This window comes from Leuresthes tenuis, unplaced genomic scaffold (assembly GCF_036924035.1).
Source record: "Leuresthes tenuis unplaced genomic scaffold, fLeuTen1.0.hap1 SCAF_21, whole genome shotgun sequence".
Classification (NCBI taxonomy): domain Eukaryota; kingdom Metazoa; phylum Chordata; class Actinopteri; order Atheriniformes; family Atherinopsidae; genus Leuresthes; species Leuresthes tenuis.
This window is the reverse complement of record NW_027325375.1, coordinates 25,510,096-25,529,021: the sequence shown is the minus strand read 5'-3', so window position 1 is coordinate 25,529,021 and position 18,926 is coordinate 25,510,096. Positions and strand designations below refer to the sequence as shown.

The 18,926-nt window shown below is 40.5% G+C and overlaps 1 protein-coding gene across 4 annotated transcripts; it reads right to left on the bottom strand.

Moving 5' to 3' along the window:
* Positions 1-774: 774 nt before the first annotated feature.
* Positions 775-15,133, bottom strand: ammecr1 (AMMECR nuclear protein 1). Of its 4 annotated transcripts, none has more exons than XR_011909397.1 (7): positions 13,498-15,133; positions 9,734-9,844; positions 8,196-8,310; positions 7,696-7,786; positions 7,491-7,587; positions 5,577-5,657; positions 5,218-5,309 (listed from the first exon to the last, which is right to left on the bottom strand). XR_011909397.1 is itself a non-coding variant. In XM_072375592.1 (6 exons), the coding sequence occupies exons 1-6, from the start codon at positions 13,974-13,976 to the stop codon at positions 5,195-5,197; spliced, it is 1,008 nt and encodes a 335-aa protein (XP_072231693.1). In that variant the 5' UTR covers positions 13,977-15,129; the 3' UTR covers positions 775-5,194. The 4 variants fall into 4 exon arrangements, 1 of the variants encoding a protein (XP_072231693.1); XR_011909399.1 differs by having other exon boundaries at positions 5,577-5,651; XR_011909398.1 differs by lacking the exon at positions 5,218-5,309 and adding an exon at positions 5,333-5,478.
* Between the last annotated feature and the right edge of the window lie 3,793 nt (positions 15,134-18,926).

The following is an 18,926-nucleotide window of genomic DNA, read 5'->3' as shown; positions in this document are numbered from 1 at the left end:
AATCTGGCTGGAAAACATGTATTAGTCTGAACTACTGACAATCAGCTCAACTTTGTTTAGGGCATAAAAATGTGATGGATGTCACAGTTTAACCTCCCTGAAAAATACTACAGCTGTAGATGTAAGTGCTGCAAGACAAGAGAACGACACGTTTTCTCTTCAGTGGATTTTGCTTTTTTTATTGAATAAATGATCTTAAAAGGTAATAACAATGTTTAAAACTACATTATCTTCACAGCCATTGCTTACATACTCGGATAACCCATCTATATATATGTATATATATATATATAGATATATTCTTTCCACCCTCCCCACATTCTGTTTAGCAATTTTTTCCTTTTATTTGTTTTTTATATATATTTACTCCCCCCCCTCCCCTCCCTCCCTCCATCCTTCAGGAGTCATACTATTATTTTAAATGCCCATTTCAAGTCCCATCACACTAACAGCAATTCAATAGGAAAAGAGGAAGGGTCTAGCTCTACAGGGGATGGATTGAAGTTCCCAGTTCATATTATTCCATCAAAATGTTTTTGTACTAAAGCAGAGGGGAAAAAAAAATCAAAACCAAAAATAAAGAGAAAAAAGATCCAAAAATCGACAAAGAAATAAAAGTTGGTATGAGGAGTTACACCAGGCAACCCTCCCAGCCCGTCAGGCCTCTGCAACAGAAGAAGTCATTTTGTACAGCGACACGTCTTAGAAGTCAGTGTCTCAAAAATTCAGAACATAGAAAACCACTAAAATAATTCTGAAACTAGATCCAAAATATTCATTTGAAAAGAATTTATTTTGATGTACAAAAACAGTCATTTTCTTTTTTTATTGTCTTTTTTTTTGGATATTTTTATAATAAAAAGCTTCAAACACAAGTTTATTGTAGTTCTTATTTGTCATTATCATTATTATTATTGATTTACTTATTCCTCTTTTTTTTCCTGTTTTTTTATTTTTTTATTTTTTTTTACTTAATCTATCAGTGCGATTGTATACCAGTGCAGCTACTGGGTCCAGAGTAAAGAAAACAGGCTTTTTCATCTTTAATGGCATAAAAAATAAGGAAAAATCCATCTTTTATACAAAGTATAACTGCTGGTCTTTAGGGAAAAAAAGAAAAAGAAGAGAGAAAAAAAAAGAAAAAAACATTTATAAACCCACAAAGCTAGGAGGCACACCATGGGATTTTCATTTTTGAAAATTATAGCAATAATAATAATAATAATAATAAAACAAGTAACAACAATTTGCAACCACTTCGACCATCTTGACGCCATGTAAGGCTTCAGAGACGGAATCAATGAAAAATCATTGAAAAACTGGGTTGCTTAATAAGTCAAGACAAGTTGAGAAATCGCACAAAAAAGGAAGAAAAAAAAAACCCAAAACAAACAAAAACGTAGAACATTTTGTCAATAGCAGGGGTGGTTTTTGGAAGGACAGGAAGCCAGGCCAGAAGAGCAGCATTTGGGCATGGCCGCTGGCATCTTTGGTTCAGTCAAACATACGAAGGTAACTTGAGTTTGAGCATCCCGTGAACAACAAGAATGACCACAGAAGGAATGCCGAGGCTGAACTCTAACCCTGGTATGGAACCAAAACACACAATCTGCTACAACAACCTACAAGTGTCGTTCCATAACATCCCATGAGGTATCAATGCTTTAAACGGTTGATGAGTACAGAGGCAGGACTATATTCTGCATGTTCTACTTAAAATGTTAACTCTCGTCCCCTTATGTTGGATGTTTACTGTCAACGTGGTTAAAAAAAAAAAAAAAAAAAAAGAGAGGCTGCAGCAGCCTCCACAACAGGACCTTTCACTGACCAACGACTCAAAACTTTGCTCTTTCAAAGGAGGTCAAAATGATTCAGCAGCGAGTAGGAAAACTAAGGATGTGACCTGGAAAACCCAAAAAAAGAAGAAAAAACAGCATCCGATCTTCCTGGTGAGGCAATGACCACTACTACTGCTACCTTCCTGTGAACGACACTCATCGCACCGTGACAAACTAGGCCATGAGGTTTGGGCCACAGTGTAGGGGACTAATTAAGGGGCAAGAGGTTAACATGTGACTTCTTGTCCTTTCAAACCTGCTGGGTGTTGACTTGCACTGGTAGGAGAGAAAAAAGAAAAAACAAAAAACAAAACATCTGTTGAACAGATCTGCATATATCAAGGATAGTAAAAGGTAACACATGTAGGATTTTCTCTTAATATATCACTGTAAAATTGCAACAACGACCATTAACAGTACATTCCGTAGCCCCTATGGTGTCCTTCTTCATTATGAGTAAGAATGTCTGTTTTTCCCATAGGGAATTGATCCCAATATCACCCACACTGGATTTAATGGAAGCAGAGCTTCTTGGGGCTACTGTTTGTAACGATGAGAGTCCTCTTTCGGTATTAAAATGTGCCGTCATGCCTCATTTCACAGCACTTTATACAAGAGGAAATCTTACACGTAGCATCTTTAAGTATGATATGATCAATGAGTCCGCATGACCAGTCACGAGCTGTGACCACCCCAATATGAGGTCCGATAGCACCATATTTGTCTTTTAAATCTCTTAATGGTTAATAAGAGTGTCTAAGCCATAGATCAAGCATATAATGAATAAAACCATAGGTCTCATACTCATACACACATGCAACAGAATACATTGCACGTGTATACAAAGACATATGTAAAAGCATGGTCAATTTGGTTTTGCAGCAGAAAAATTCAGGTTGTGCTGTATTAAATGGACCAGAAAATCACTGCCTGACTGTTCCTCTTCATGTAGTGTAAGGTTACATTTTTCAAGAGGCATAAAGCTTTCTTCCCATGGTTTAAACGTGACCTGTAACATCGCCACAGTGCCGGGCTTCCTCTGATGAGAAAGACGATGTGAAATCAACGTGTGGGACATGAACAGGCAGGAGACTGCTGCCATACAGGATCCCCTGTATGCTTATGGAGGCTTTAGCAAAAGCATTCAACATGAGGACGTTGTGGATCTGAGGCCCTTTCCTGCAGATGGCGTTCAGATGGAGCGGAGAAAGAGCAAACCATGGGACGGAGGAACACTCAGAGCATCATCTGCTGGTCCATCGTTTCATAAATCATTCGTTTAAGGCAACACAACTGAAATCTGGATCGTTTCGGGTAACTGTGGATGGAGCGCCAAAAGCCCTTTGACATTTTTGCATAAAGAAAAAAATAACCTGTCAGTTAGTAAAGGCTGTTACGACAGAAGATGTTGGTCAAGTAACAAGAACCTCTCAAAAATTCCAGTTAGCAAACAAAAAACCCAAAACGAGCAGATCGCATGGTGATCTCCCAACAGATCGGACGTTCTTTAAAGTCCAACTAGTCTAGTGCGTGTGGATGTGACTCACAACTAGTATTATTTGGATTGGAAATGGCTTTTGAAGTCCTTACTTTTGAAGCCCTGGCTTTTCAAAACGTAGAACTCAATTGAGAGCTTGCAAGGCCCCATGCTGAGATCCTGCTCCGACAAAATTCAGCTGTGTTTCCTACAACCTGCTGCCAGACAGCTGGCAAAACAGACCACAAACCACAACATTCGCTGTGCTGTAGACACGCGGGTCAACGGGATCTCACTGAGGAACGAGGAGAGCGGCGATCGGTGCGGTTTCAACAACTAAAATCGACTTGCTGCACTACTGTGACCCTTTGGGCTTCTGCACAACACTACGACATGCACGTCTAAATGACACAAACGTGGTAATAAGATCACTTTCTTTGTGCGTCAAGAGGTGTTTTTCATTCAAAATGACTTTTTTTTCTTTTCTTTTTTTTAAATACATCATACTTTGTGGACAAGTGACAATGGTTAGCTATAATCTGAAAAGGCAAGACAATGTTTCCACGACGACACAGGCAACAAACACGACATCAGCCAAACAAGAGAAACCTCCGGGTCTGAGGCTGGCTGTTGTCTGAAGACCTAATCTTTCAACCAGAGGTTGACCAAATGTAAACACTTTAAGCCAAATAATTGATGACTTGTACAAAGTGTGGAGCAAAGAGAATATGGCTTTTAAGTTGTTTTAGCATGTCCCTGTCAAGTGATTCCCTGCCAGTAAACTCAGAAACCAACAGAATTAAGTTTTAAATGAAAGAATTGTTCATGTTCATTTTCATTTTCTTGGGGACCTGTAGTTAACAACACCTCCCCCCTCCTTTCCAACACTGGGAACTCGGTTTGAAAAAGATTAACAGAATCTTCTGCACTGACACAATTATCCTTGGAAAAATTTAAAAAGAAAAACAATAGGCAGCCAGTGCAACTGCTGTAAATTTAACGGAAAAGGGAAAAAAGTACGTAGCTGTAAACTTAAGGTTTACAGGTTCCACTTCAACTACTCAGAGGGGGAGGCTTCCAAAACTCTCTGTGGGGTATCTTTACATAAAATCTATGTATTCTTCTGGTTCGCAACTTGTGGAAGATCAATGTCTATATCCACACACAGTAAAACACACAGCTGTGAGCACAATCAATAAAGGGAACCAGCAAAGGCCGGTCAAAGGGCATCACAATCCTAACTACACTTTGGAGTATACATGTCCCGATACATAGTTCCAACCACAACAGTACAAGTGTTTGCGAGGCTAAAACAACCTCGACAGTCAAGTTTTTGAGAGGAATCCGAGTAGAGACGACACAGCCTTTGAGAACTGCAGTTGCCTTGCTACGTGATATTTCATTTCTGGATAGAAAGATAAAGAAAATAAGGGAAAAAAAGAGTTCTCTTAGTAAATGTAAAACTGTAGCAAAGCCTAAATGATACAAGCGCGATTAATCCACCGTAAGAGACTTCCTTCCATCCACAGAATCAAACACCTGATTAGGTTTGCTGAAAAGACGCAATATCGACAAAATCTAATATTGGTTTCATTTTCAAAAAAATTAATGACGGGGGGGGTTATAGATAACAGGTTGACAAATGCTGCAAAAACTTAACCACAGGCAAACACAAAGAAACACATGGACTTCTTGCCATAATCAAATGATGCTTCGTTGCCACCCGTTGCCATGTCAACGTCTGGGAGACGGCCAGCATGGCAACGGAAACTATCATCATAAAATGGTACAGTAGTAGAAATAGCTAGACCAGGAGGGGGCAGGCTCTCCTGGGAAAAGGTCCGCGGAGAGGTCCAATGATTGGTCATGCGGCTCGCTGTCAGGAATAATGGTTGTAGGGTGGTAGAGGGTGCCCAATGCCATTCTGGTAGTGATGGTGCTGGCGGTGGGCGATGTACTCTGCATAACCCATCGTCATCTTCTCGCTACGGTACCTAGGATCGAGAAAAAATGTGTCGGTAAAGGGGAAACTGAGACTAGTCATGTGTCAGGAAGGACATATTGTTGAAAAGGAAAAAAAAGAAGGTTTTACTTTTTATTTTTTTATTTTTCTGTGTTCGACATCAAATATTTGGGTGTCTGAGGTCACTACCAACTCAAAAACTGAAAAAAAAAACACAACCCTGACATTTTGTTTTTGGTCCTTCACATCTGAAAATGTGTCATTAAGTGAGCCGTTTGATTTGCAGGAGAAAACATACGTCACTCTTCACGGTTATCCAGCCTCCTCCCTCTGTATCTCTGCCCAACTTCAACTACAGATGAAGCTGCATTCGCTGTACCTCGGAAGCAGGAAGTTGAAACGGTTTTACTCTTGTTTTTTGCTTTGCAATAATGATCAAATTTCATCATGAACTGTATATTTTTACTTAAGTGAAGAAATGAATGTGCCAATAACGCTCTACCGGTACTGTGTTGAATGTTTTATACCCCCCCAACAAAAACATCTGACTTCTAATTGATTTTATTTTATTTTTTTTAACTATTTGGAGTACAGCGGGTCACTCCACGCCCCCGATTTTATTTTCATGGTGTTCTGTGAGTAACTTAAGAGCATTTAGACAAATTTTATGCCAGAAATACACTCAAAAAGTTGGGGAAAACTAAGACATACAAAAAAAGTTAACAGAATATAATTAGTAACAGTGATCTGAAAGATTCTAGTCAGCAGATTAACTGGTGAAAGGTGAGGGTGTCAGGACTGGGCATAAAGGGAACAGAATGTAAGGATGGACCGTGGCTCACCACTTTGTGCCAAACTCATTCAGACACTCACAAATAAGTTAAAAAGAAAACAAAAATGTGCAAATAATTCATAATAATGATAATAACTCCTATCTTACAACATCTATAATGCATAAAACTGAGAAAAGACTGAGCGGTTCTGTGGAAATCTCAGTAAAGACCAAAAATGGAAACTTCTGATGGATGTGGCACTGCCTCGCAGCCATAATCGATACAGTCACATGGTCAGTAAACAGCAGATTTCAGCTTAAAACTCCCACATTTTGTGTGTCCGCACCTTTACGTGCGCAGGTGAGTCGAGCTGCCGTTAAAGCTCAGCTGAGCGATTCAACTGTCTTTTGCCCAGTATGTCACACACCGTGACGCTGTGGGTTGTGTGCAAAATTCAAGATATTCTGTCCAACTTTCCCTGTGGAACATCATCGTAGGCGCAAGTATATCCGACTTCACAGCCCGCGTGTCTTCTCTAGAATGGTGATTTTGTTAGATGACGCCGCGGTTATGAAATCAGGACTTTATTAAGGCAGAGCAACAGTTTGGAAACGCTTTAAGCAACCACCAGTTGACACGTAGTCTTAAAGGTAGACTCAATCATAAGAAAACTATGTGAATGAGAGCAGCTTTATTGGGAACTTGGCTGACTTACAAGTTACTGGATCATGTGTGGAGCCCCTATTCCCATTTGAGTTTAATTTAACATACACCTGCAGGAGTAATTTGATCCTCAGTGGCATTGTGTGGGTGTGTTAGCCTGGTTTGAGGAGCATGATTTCCAACCATTTTGGTAGAGTAACATGATTACATCTTAAAAGTACAATTTTGGTCAGACTTATACATCTCGTTTTTTTCTAGTCTCATAAAAACATGCTTAGTGAAACTCTGCTTAATTGCTGTTAAATTAGGAATCTAATTTTGTCTGATTAGTTGCACCTCAAGTGGCCTCCAGCATTGGTGCAGAGCAGCTACCGATGCCCGGTAGAGACACATCTTTCACTCTCGACACCCTCAGATTGTTTTCTCCCTTCCTACGGTGGTTTTCCCGCCGCTACAACTCAAGCAGCGTCGTTTGAAGCTTTTTAGGATTCAACACAACCACCTCTGGCGCCTGTTATCAGACAATCGAGTGTAAAATCTTTGGATATTCCTTTAATCAACTTTTGCAACAGAGGTTCTGAAACTCAGACACGTGACAGTATCTGATCGCAGACGTCCACATTTTAGCATCACGTGGTTAAGCTCTGTGTGCTCCGTGTCACTTTCTTCCACTTGGTAAAAGGGATCTAAATGAAAACGTGTGGCCTAAGAAGGGTACAGCAGTGACACAGGAATGCATCTATTTAGATCATTTAATGGAATAAATGTCATTTTACCTGGTTAACTTAATGGTCTTCCTGAAGTCATTTGTGATGGGAGCTTTGTAACCTCCCTTTCGTAGTAAGGAATCTATGGTTTGAATGTGGTCCCAACCTAAAACACAAGAGTGAAAAGCTTTAAAGCAGCTGTGAATATTGTTCAGGCCTCGTGGTCTTTATGAAAAGCAAAGAAGGCTGGATAATGAGGGGCACGAACTCTCACCTTGCTCCTTTGCAACCTCTGGCAGGTAGGTGGCGGTGCGTTTTGATCCTTTTTCATTGAAAAACTCTATCCTTATACCGTGAACACCCACCTGCCGCACAAAAGAATACGATGAACCAACTAATCACTTCAACCGAGAGGTCAAAGTCCTAAAAAGAACAAGTTGGACTGTTGAAACTGGCAATGAGGGTCCCAATTTTTTACCATTAGCTTCAATGTAATTAAGAGAGTTCATTTTGACATACAGCAGAAAGCACTCTTACGGCAGAGCGTCATACAGACAAGCCAATTTGATTTTTCACACCTACATCCCCAACTTGTATTGCGTAATTTGATGTAAAACAAAAGCTTAGGTTATGCCTTCAAGTGGCACTAACACAAAAACCTCCCAACCGTGCAGTGATCGCAGGAGGCGTGAATGACCATGAAAATTCAGACCTTGAACAGCTTTTACCCCCATTGCTGCTCACAGCCATGTTTGAGCGGAGCAGATCTCTCACCTCCCAGTCAAGGTAATCACCGACGTCTTCAAAGTTGGTGAGAAGAGACACTGAGCAGAAGAGGCGAGGCAGCTCATCCCTTGTCATTGGGGGGAAGCGGCTGTCTTTAAGGGCACTGCAGACATAAAAGCACAAAGAAAGAGAGCATAATCGAGTCTTTAAAAGTCTGAGAGTTTCATTATCATGCGTGGGTCTTAAATGCCGAACACCAGCTGATGAAAAAGAAACACTGACACACACCACTAACATCCATACCCGCAGCCATTTTAGTTCCCCCTTTGTTGGAAATGTTCCACTTGAATGGCAACACAAGATGAGCTATCTGCAAGGCTGTCACTCCTGCTAGGTTAGAAGACTTACGGACATTAAGAGGCGTTGATGCATTGCATTTAAAAGTGAGTTCACATTTTACCAAAAACAACACACGTTGTGCGTTAGTATGTGTGTATTTGGCAAGTCAGCCAAATTATCCAGCCCTCAAGCAAGACTTTTAGGCACTTCTAAAACCACAAAATAGTGATAAATAATGCACTTTTTACCTTAGTAAATTAACATCATGCAAATACAGTAAAGAAAAACACTTGACGTATGGCCCAGCAGCAGTTGTCTGCTGTTTTTCAAGGTGTTTTGGCAGGTAGGTTGTGGACTTAGGCATCTGTTTTTAAGTAATCCCAGACTGACTCCATCAAGCTGAGATCAGGGCTCTGTGGTGGCCCACACCATCTGCTGCCGGATCCCTTAATGCTGAAGGTGGCTCTTTATGGCTGACTGTGTGTCTGACGTTGCCGTGCTGCGGAGGGAATTGGGGGGGAGGGCAGGCACCTCCCAGACAGTGTTGTGCCATGGTTAAGAAGTTGCCCATGCTTTAAAGCACTAAGGGAACCATCTATTCCTGCCAAGTCAGCATGAAGGGTCTTTCATTTACTTTATTTTCTTTCATTAACTTCACTGTTATCAATGTCACAGTCTTTGACCCAGACAGCAGTTTATTTTACAGTTTAATTCAAGCTACATACCCATGTGGTCATAATCCTATGTTTTGACTGCATTATGCCTATAACGTAAGGTATTTAACCTCCACAGCTGTGTTACCCTTGTTATTGACCTATTACCACACAAACCAGAAGATTTATTTTTGCACAAATTGGATGTCTGCTACAAAATTGAGTTTACTGTCTGACAGACTCCACTATACTGACATCCAGAACATGGATATTAAATTCAGATTGCCGCAGCTAAAACCCCCACTTTCCTCTCAGAAAACCCACTTTCAAAGCATAGGAGCTGTCAAATAAAACTAACAATCAGGAAACTGGTGCGTATTTACATATTCTTTAACATCAGCAGCATGGAATCAAAGCGACGCATATTCCTCACAGCATTAAAAGGAAAACTACTTGAAAAACACTTGCATCTTTGATTAAAAACGATGGTAATGTTCTTGGATCAACATTTCTTCTTCTTCACTTCCATCTATATGTTAAAACAAAGTGCTGCTCAGCCATAACACTAAATGTACAGCTTTAATGGTTGCTTACCTGGTAAGGGTGTACTCCCTGAGTCCTGAGTGCAGATTCATGGCAGAAAATGTACCTATACAACCCCGCAACCGCTTGTCTCTGCCTATTTTCCATGTGACAAACAGCGGACTGTAAAACAGGAAATAAGAGAGAGAGAGAAATCTTTTAAAGTTGCTCATCTTATACAACATGCACACCACGGGTATATTTCTGTAGTTTACGACAGGCGGTTGGCAGCATGCAATGCTCATTTATTTCAGCCAGTATGCCAGAGGTTTTTACTCACTTTAGATTGGAACTGGCACAAACTCTTTCATCATGAAAGATGACTTTGTTCTTAGTTGTGCCATAAAAATAACCACGTTGTTTTATTTTGTACCCTTTTACGTAGATACAGGGATTTGCACGCTTTTACTATGAGACAACCTCTGCTAAATAACATCATCCCAGGGGAAAACAAGTCTCTCAAATGAAGAACCCCTTCATATATAGCAGTTCATTACTGTCAGTGACAGTGAAGAGCCCAGTAAACATCCTGCATCACTGGAGCAGACAGTAAAAGATGTCTTATATCACTGATAATCACAAGGCAGCAGAATTATGCAAAAACAGGCATAAGAGCAAAGTAGTAATATGTTCATAACCTAACTTTTTCTAAACACCTTTCATTCTCCTTTATATCTGTCCAGTGTACATACAACTGAAACAATTCATATCCAAATGGATAAGTCCAGGAGTCTGCACTGGCTCTATCACTGCACATGTTTCATTTTCAAACCATTTGAAGGTAAATTACATCAAATTATTTATTTCTCTTGGTCATCTGGAATCTGGCTCTCAACTGGCTTCTCTAATAGGGCACCAGAGGATTTTTTGATGATGGTAAAAGTCAACCAACCACAACATCAATTATTGTCGACTTAAGGAAGAAAGAGGAATCATTTGTTCAAACGGGATGCACACATCAACACCCGTCACGCAACTCTTCATACTCATTTATGCATATTTTTGGTATTTTTTAATGCAAAAAAAAAAAATGCATGACACATTGCCAATTTGAGCAAATTCTAAAAATGTTATTCAAAGATTCTTTATATAAGTAAGTTGTTTTTATTTAAAAAACAACAACACAAAACATTCCGGAAAACCACAGGGGGGTAACTGAACAGTGGCTTCTCTTTATCTTTGATGGCTCATGTTTCTTTTCAACTGTCTGGAACATCCTGTGATGTTCTTAACCAAGACAGAATTTGTTATTTTGGCTAAATTTAGTTACTTATTAAATTCCCCATCACAATTTCACTTTTACATTTCTGCTTTGGTTTTTTACAGCTGCTGTGTTCCATTAGGCAGCTTACAATAACAATATTCATGCTGTCTCACACAACATTAGATAGACGACAGTATCACCCCAACAACTGACTGCCTCATCAAATCAAACGCCCCTTCAAGACAAATGAGGGTCAGCTAACTACATTTGCTCATGCTACAGTACCTGCAGCAACGTTTAATGACTAACGCAGCCTGTTAGACTTATCACATTTCGAATTAAGCTCATTTGTATTTAAAACGATACATCACACAATAACATTTCACTAAATTTTAAAACTTTAACACCATTATTAACACCCAGAACATGCAAGCTAAATACACCTATTAGCAAAATGAGAGTGTATTCTTTCAAGAAGCACGGGTCTGGGTCCCTAAATCACTAAAAATGTATTAAAACATCCAAGGCCCTGTGCTGTTTACTTGACAACGCTGCACAGCGCTATTGTAGACGACCAATATTGGGGTTGTTTTGAGCATTTCAATAATTCAATGTGACAATGCCCTCAAGTAAAGGACATGTTGAGGACACCACAGACCATAACTAAGAGTTTGTCAAATATACTCCAGTTTTCACTGTCAGTGGGCATTAGCTCGCTACATCTCAAGCCACAAATCCTTAGAGAGATAGGTAAGTGAGTGTAAAAGCACAAAAGCAGTGTTAAGCTTTAACACAGACTGCCTCTCACCTACATTTACTTTGCAGGGCAACATGGGAAACCCAACACTATCGATCGCAAACATGCCCAATAACTCAGGATTTTACAAAACTCCCTTTAAAAGTTTGCACACCCTCGACGGAGCATTTAATTCCAATTATGAGGCCGTTACTAAATGCTCCAAACAACTTATGTTGGGTGTTTCAGTAAGAGTTTTAGAAGGAAAAGTTCTAAATTAATACAACATATGAAACATCCACGTCTTACACTTTTCTAAAGCAGAGCTTCTTCTTCAGGGGGTTCGAGGTTTGAGCAACAAGCAAAAAGCTTTACGAAAGAAAAACTATTTAAAAAGCAGAGGAACGGAACCAGAACCTTTTTTTTAACAGGCCATTTCCTTCTCTGTCTCTATAAATATACACACATATACATATATATATTTATATCAAGATATTTTGAGTCTGCATTTTGAAGCGTTAAGTCTGCCATTGCGTGGCATGTCGGTATCAAAGAAACAATAAGTTAGCTCCTGTGAGCATTTTCTTCTTTTAAAAACCGCTTGACACAAATGAACACGTTTTTCACACAGTTGGGGTCAAACACACTGGAAATGTCAGCTGTGGTTTCAAAAGAAAAAAAAAACTAGTTTAACCGCTTCAAAACGCGAACAAGACGCCCCATAACCCCCCATGCTATCACTTGACTGGTCATATAAGGTGGGGACAAAATGTTTCCGTGGAGGGAGCAAGAGCCGTTACACAAAAAAAATGTACATATACATGTATAGATCGTATGATTACTTTGGAGATATGACAAATATTTCATCTTTAGTGGATGCCTCAAATTGTTTAACAGTTTACTGGCTTTATGTGTTGACATTACTCGTCTTTTAACACTAAATTAAACAAAGCTTAAGTGAGCAAATACCACATTTTCTTTGTTGGTTGATGCTGAACTCACTAAGTATTTTTTCCATTATTCGACGGTAAACTCACAAATGCCGAACAAAACCTGATGTAAAACTATTGACAAACCCCATCGCTTATCATGTCAAAATAAGAAGGAGACTTTGAATATATCTAAACAACACATTAACCACTACACTCTCACTGGTGCTTCGTTACTAAGCTATTGTAGCTTAAATGGCTAATAAAGCTAAACCCTGTCTGTGGCAAGCCAGAGATTATTCAGGGTAACTTCAGAGATTACAGATTCTAACGCGAACATTTAGTATTTGGGGCTCTTGTACTTTACACTACCATGTCCAACAAGCAAAAATAAAGTTTAAACAAAAACATAAACGATGTTGTTTGCGTTCCACCCTCTTTTCTTTTTGGTATCAGTATTTAGCCGATATTAGCTAATGCTAGTAGCAAACACCCTTAGCCACTGCTATGCCAGTTGGACCGACAGTGCCGTATTTTTTCCCCCAGACAAGTGTCAAAGGGAAATCTTAAAGTGACATGGCTCATCTGCCACTAATAGGAAACATTACATAATTAACATAATATAAAATTTACTGGAGAGTTGATGAGTAGCTTGTTCAGCAGTAGGCCAGTGCAGATAGGTCTCTCCGACTAGGCCCGATTTCCAACTTGGTCCATTTAAGCTATGATCTTTTTTAGTTAAATTCGTGAGAAGTTAAATGTTGTTACGATGTGACAGTTCATGCTCTTAACACTGAAGCAGAACCCGCAGCTAAAGCCAGCAAGCGTGGTGCAACAGACATCTGTTGATAAAATACAACTGAGAGCTTTGATATGCAGCAAAACAACAAAAGGCAAAAATACTCACTAGGGATCATTTGTAAACCTGGGTGTTCTCGGAGGTTGGTATCCGTACAGATGGCAATAAAGCACGTCAAAACAGAAGCAGCACATCTCCGCTGAGACAACCATTTTTCTGCCACCACTTCCCGAACCTGGTCCCGGGCTAAGATTCGGGGAGAGGCCGGATGTAGTGTAACCGGCCGGGGCTGGGGATAGAGCGTTTGTGCCACCGCTGCTACCACTACTACTACTGCTGCCGCTAACGTTAACCCCGGGTCCCCCCAGGCCGTTGGCTCTGCTCACGTTCGCCGTTGCTGCAACAGTGGCGGAGGAGCCAATCCCCAACTCCGAGCCACAATGTCCGGTTCCTGCCACCCCGCTTCCCGCCCCCACCCCGCCGGGACCCCCCGATCCGGGCGATCCCGACAGTTTCTGCTTCTTCACCCCGCAGCACCCGGCCGCCATCTTGGAACAATCTGCACCGACACACCGCTTCCGACCCATAACCGTCACTGCGGGAAGGGTGGGGGGGAACGCCGACCAGACGTAGAAATCCCACTGCGTTGATACGTACGACGGACAATACTCCACTTTCACTCTTTTATTTTTTTATTTTTTTTATTTATTTTTTGTCGGACGACTAAATAACCGATCTGATGAGAAGACTGCAATGTCACCGTAGCGTTGCCTTTAAAATGCGTGACTTCACTACGCAAAATCCATAGCTGGATAAGCGTTTTTTTCCTTGAGTAGTCAGCCAGCCAAGCTTAGGACCACGGTGTTCCAGTGGATCACCTATAACACCTCGACCAAGCCAAATATATACTCCTTTTTCCCTAACACGACACCATCCGATACGATCTCGATCAGTTCCCCTTAAACATACAAGTTCAGGGAGTACACAGTCCGAACAGGCCGCAGATGACAGTAGCCAGGCGGTCCAGATGTGAAGCCGACAGCCAGTGCGCTGTAGCCCCGCAGCACACCTCTCCAAGTGGAAGCCGGGAGCTTGAGTACGCAGGACCCATAAGCTTCAGAACAAATTGCGCACAGTGTCTTGGACAGCGTAGCCTCTCATTGCACCAGCCTGTTTGCTACTGCCTCACGAACTTCTAATTATACAACAGGCCCAGAATATTGGAATTCCAGACGCTGGGGTAACGCAGAGTAAAATGGTATCTGACAATGCAGGGTTGGCATGGCACAATGAAACGCGTCAGCGCCGAGCAAGTCATTTCAGTACCGTTAGCCCACAGTTTGCACCTGCATCATTACTGTTCTTGGACCTGGTTGAGAATCTCAATAACACCCCCGCGTCAAATGGAGAGCTGAAAGTTTTCAGTATACGTTTGTTTGGAGGTTGTCATCCGTTCATGGGGACACATATAAACGAGCATTCTAGTCCGTGAACCGTGAGAAATCCGCTGGGTTTGGCAACCCTCCCTCCGCATCCGTCTGTCAGCTGCTACAGTTCTGTGCTGTTCGGGTAAAAGCCCTACGATCAGTCTGTGGGCACGGGCATTGGTGTCGTCGGCACGTCAGAACCGGATTCAGAAAATGGTCTGCGCCCACTCACTACACATAATGCGCTGCTTCTGAGGGTATCAAATGTGCAATTCTGAAGAAATGTACGGTGCTGTGGAAGCATGCGCGCTCATGACGTCCACGCGTATGGTGCGTGCATGAAAATGTAGCAGAGTTGTAAAAGGCGTAGGACCAGAGAGGGGCTACACCATGACTCCTGATTTTCCACTTTCAGTATTTTTCTCAGCATTATTAGTCAAAGATGTCCCAATTCAAGGCTCTTTGGAAAGGTTTATCTGCAAGGCTGCCATGAAACGTGTGCTCTGCGAATGAATAACCGTATTGTAATCTTACCACAAATGTCTCCTTTCTATTTCCACCCTCACTCATCTCCTCATACACTCTAAATGTCAGTGATTGTTATACTGTAGGATCAGCTGACAATGACCTTGCCCTGTCTCAGAGGCTCGGATTAAGCTTGTCATGAAAACACAAAAACACAGTATGCCTGAAAGAGAGAAACAATGTTTGGTGAGTTAAATAATTAGATTTTTTTCCCATTCTTCCATGCATCCAAAATACTCATAAATAGGAGCATACATCCACCTGCCCTTGGGATTTGGATTATGTAAAAGTGACCACTGCAGTTATCTCCTGTAAATATGTTTTATATATACACACATATATATTCTTTAGAATTATGTGAGTGAAACATTTGATTAAAGCCTTAGATAGTCTTCTTCAAGGTGTAGTTTTTCACCCACAATCCTTCGAGTTGTGCAGTTGCAGTTTGAGCAATTCCCTCCAGGATCAATATAGTTTCCTGTTTCTGATAATAGATCAACTGAACAAGCACAGCTTAATACTTTAGAAAGACAGGTGACGTCCAAACAGTCCTTAAACTTCTCTTACTTATACCAGAGAGACTCTGTGACAGTTCAGGATAAGGTTTGCACCTTCTTGAAAAGAATTAAGTTACAAACAATATTCATAATGAGTTGCGCTGATATTAAATTGCTGGTAATTGCATCATCTTATCATTGTGTGTAATTCCGTCTCAAATTTCTCTGATAGGTGATTTAAAAATTTTTTTGACTTGTAGTAATTCAATAAAATTGACTTGGAAGCTGTTTTTATTTGTATTTTTTCCACCTTAAGTTCAGGAAGTGACCATCTCTAACCACTTCAGGTGCTGGACAATTTCCAACAATTAATTTAGAGAGTCCGTAAGATGTAGAAATAATGTGCAAAGTTCATTTGGGGGAGAGTATAAATCAATTCAAGCAAAGCATGTTTGTTGACTGTGGAACAACCAACAGGAGGGTGGTTACATTAGCTAACACAGATGCTGGATTATGGTGCTGTCGGCTAACTGTAATCATATTTAGCTGTGAGATTTGGCCGTGTTACTTTTTAGTTTGCATATTAGTTGATAGTGTCACCAAACTCCTGCCAAAATTCCTGCTGATGGGCATGAAATAAACCAGTTTGCACACTCAAAGAAAAGTTTTGTATGTGTTCCTGTTTAAATGTGTATAGGACTATTACTTCATAATGATGGCATAATTGTTTTGTTGTAATGGCCAAATATGTTTCTTATTTACATGCATCAGCCACTGATCGGTGGATTGAAAAACACTAAAAAAACAACAACACTGTTTTGCAAAAACACTGTCAGAGACCAGACCACAGCCACCATGGCAGTACTCCCTCCAGAAATGCTCAGAAATGGGTAGAGGAACATGTAAAGGTCCAAATATGACACAGGACTTACAACTCAGTTTTGCACCACTGTGCATAATTTTTTACCCGTTTTCATTCATTTACGGTTGTGGAAAACTTTTGATTTCAACCACCATTTGGTTATGTGTAGGAACCAAACCTGGTTGATTGTTTGAAATACAGTATATTGCTTCATAATGTTAATGCAGTGTGTCAGATAATGTGATGGAAACACACTGAAATAAACCGATTCACTCCGTTCTGAATCTGTGTTGTTGATTCACACCGAGTTGGAGACTCCAGCGGTCCTGACATGAAGTCAAAATATGTTACTTGGCATATTGATTGTAATGTTGTGGCTGATGAGTCACATTTTCAAAGCCTTCACCAATTTGTTTGCTTATAACTTGCGGGTCAGTTTAAATTTTCATCTCCCTATCTCCTACTGATACAGACTTATAGTTCAAAATGGGTATTCGATTAAGTTGAAAGCAGGAAACAGGTACTCTCTTAGAAATTCAGATGTTAGCCACTTGACTAATTACATATTCAGTGCAAATGACAGCAAAACTGCACAGCATTAATTTCTCGTTTGACTGGCTATGTTATTTATGAAACCTGTCCTTACCTATGCTGGCTATTGAAATGATTTCAAAAGGTAAAAGGCCGCTGTTTTAGCATATTAGAAAGTGAGTGATGGATCCCACTAATATGTCAGTGGTAAAGTTCTGCATTAGAATATTCAAAGTCATTAAAATCAACTGATGCTCAGCAGGCTATGTCATCATTTTTGTTTCTTACATTTATTTTGAGCATATGTTCAACTCCCCACAGCTAATGGCAAACTCAATTTAGCCCAGTGGAAGAAAAAGCTGCTATGTATACATGGCTTAGTGCTGCTGAGCTGAGTGAATTCTCTTCAAAACCCCATTCATGCAACCGTTGGATTTCAGGCAAGGATGATGTCATTGTAATGCAATCCACCACATCCAGATTAGCTTTTGAAGCTACAACAGGAAAGGGTGAAGCAGGCTGAATTTCCTCCCCTTCCAGCTGCAGTTCAAGAGTGTGCACTGGTAACAAGGTCAGGAAAGCATGCACACAGTACTGTCAGAGCAGCAGGCTAAGCTGAGAGTAAATATCAACGTGATTACTTTCCTATCAATATAAATGACGTCCATGATAATTACTGAGTGAATGTATTTGGGGAGAGTAACAGGTTGGTTCCATTTGTTGTTCTGTTATTGGGAGCAGGGACAATCTGGCATGTTGTCATAAGGCCTTGTGGTAGTATTTCCCACAGCAGCAAGACCTCTTTCACCTCTGAGACAATTGCTGAATGAGGAGTCATCCATGATGATGTTTCAGATATACAGAAAATGTATTAAAGTACCGGTGATTAAAGTGCATCAGCAGGAGCTTAAAAAATACTTATGACTCAATGATTTCATCTTGAATCTCCTTGGAGATACCAAAACAGTCACATGATACACTTTCAAGACATACATTATCCCTACTTATAACTATTGTCAGTGTGTTATACATGTCAAGGGTTAGATGCTCTGGAGTGAATCATAAATAATCAAGACATGATGGTAAGAATAATCAACTTGATGAAATATTTGTCAAAAGTTTGCTTATGTTATTATAGCTCATTCAGTCACATGGTGAGATGTGACTTCATTGTTAATGTGCTGGGTCAACAGCATCTGTCACAGAATGGGTGGAGGCTGAGTCAGACATCTGTGTTGGTTAGAGAGGATAAGCTCTATCTGTGTTATTGCAGTTCCCAGAGCGGCATGTGCTGCACGCTAAGTAATTCTTTTGAGGCATTGGCAGGGGAAGATTGGTTTCAGGAGAATAATTTTGCATAATTGCTGAAAATGATGATTTTATGGAAGCATTAGTGCATGTTGTTGGTAGCACTTAAATACAGTGCCAGTCTATACTTTGACTTCTGCCACTGAGCAGCCAGCTTAGCTCTCTCTTCCCTGCAGAAACCTTGTCATCACATTATCTGGACTCAGCTGTTTTCCTCTCTGGCTCCCAACATAAACTACCTTTCTTTTCCATCCAGTACAGTCACTCCTCATTTTCCATCTCATCAAAAGGAATGTTATGCCACCCACCCAGCTTCCCCTACCTCATCTATTTATAAAGATGAATATTAAAAAAAAAACAAAACACACAAATTAATTGATTTGCTTT

Coding starts and splice junctions, on each gene's coding strand:
- ammecr1 (XM_072375592.1), bottom strand. CDS start 13,976: ATGGGTCGGAAGCGGTGTGTCGGTGCAGATTGTTCCAAGATGGCGGCC. Junction 8,311..9,733: donor AGGGAGTACACCCTTACCAG/GTAAGCAACCAT, acceptor TTATGTCTGCAG/TGCCCTTAAAGACAGCCGCT. Junction 5,310..7,490: donor AAGACCATTAAGTTAACCAG/GTAAAATGACAT, acceptor TCTCGATCCTAG/GTACCGTAGCGAGAAGATGA.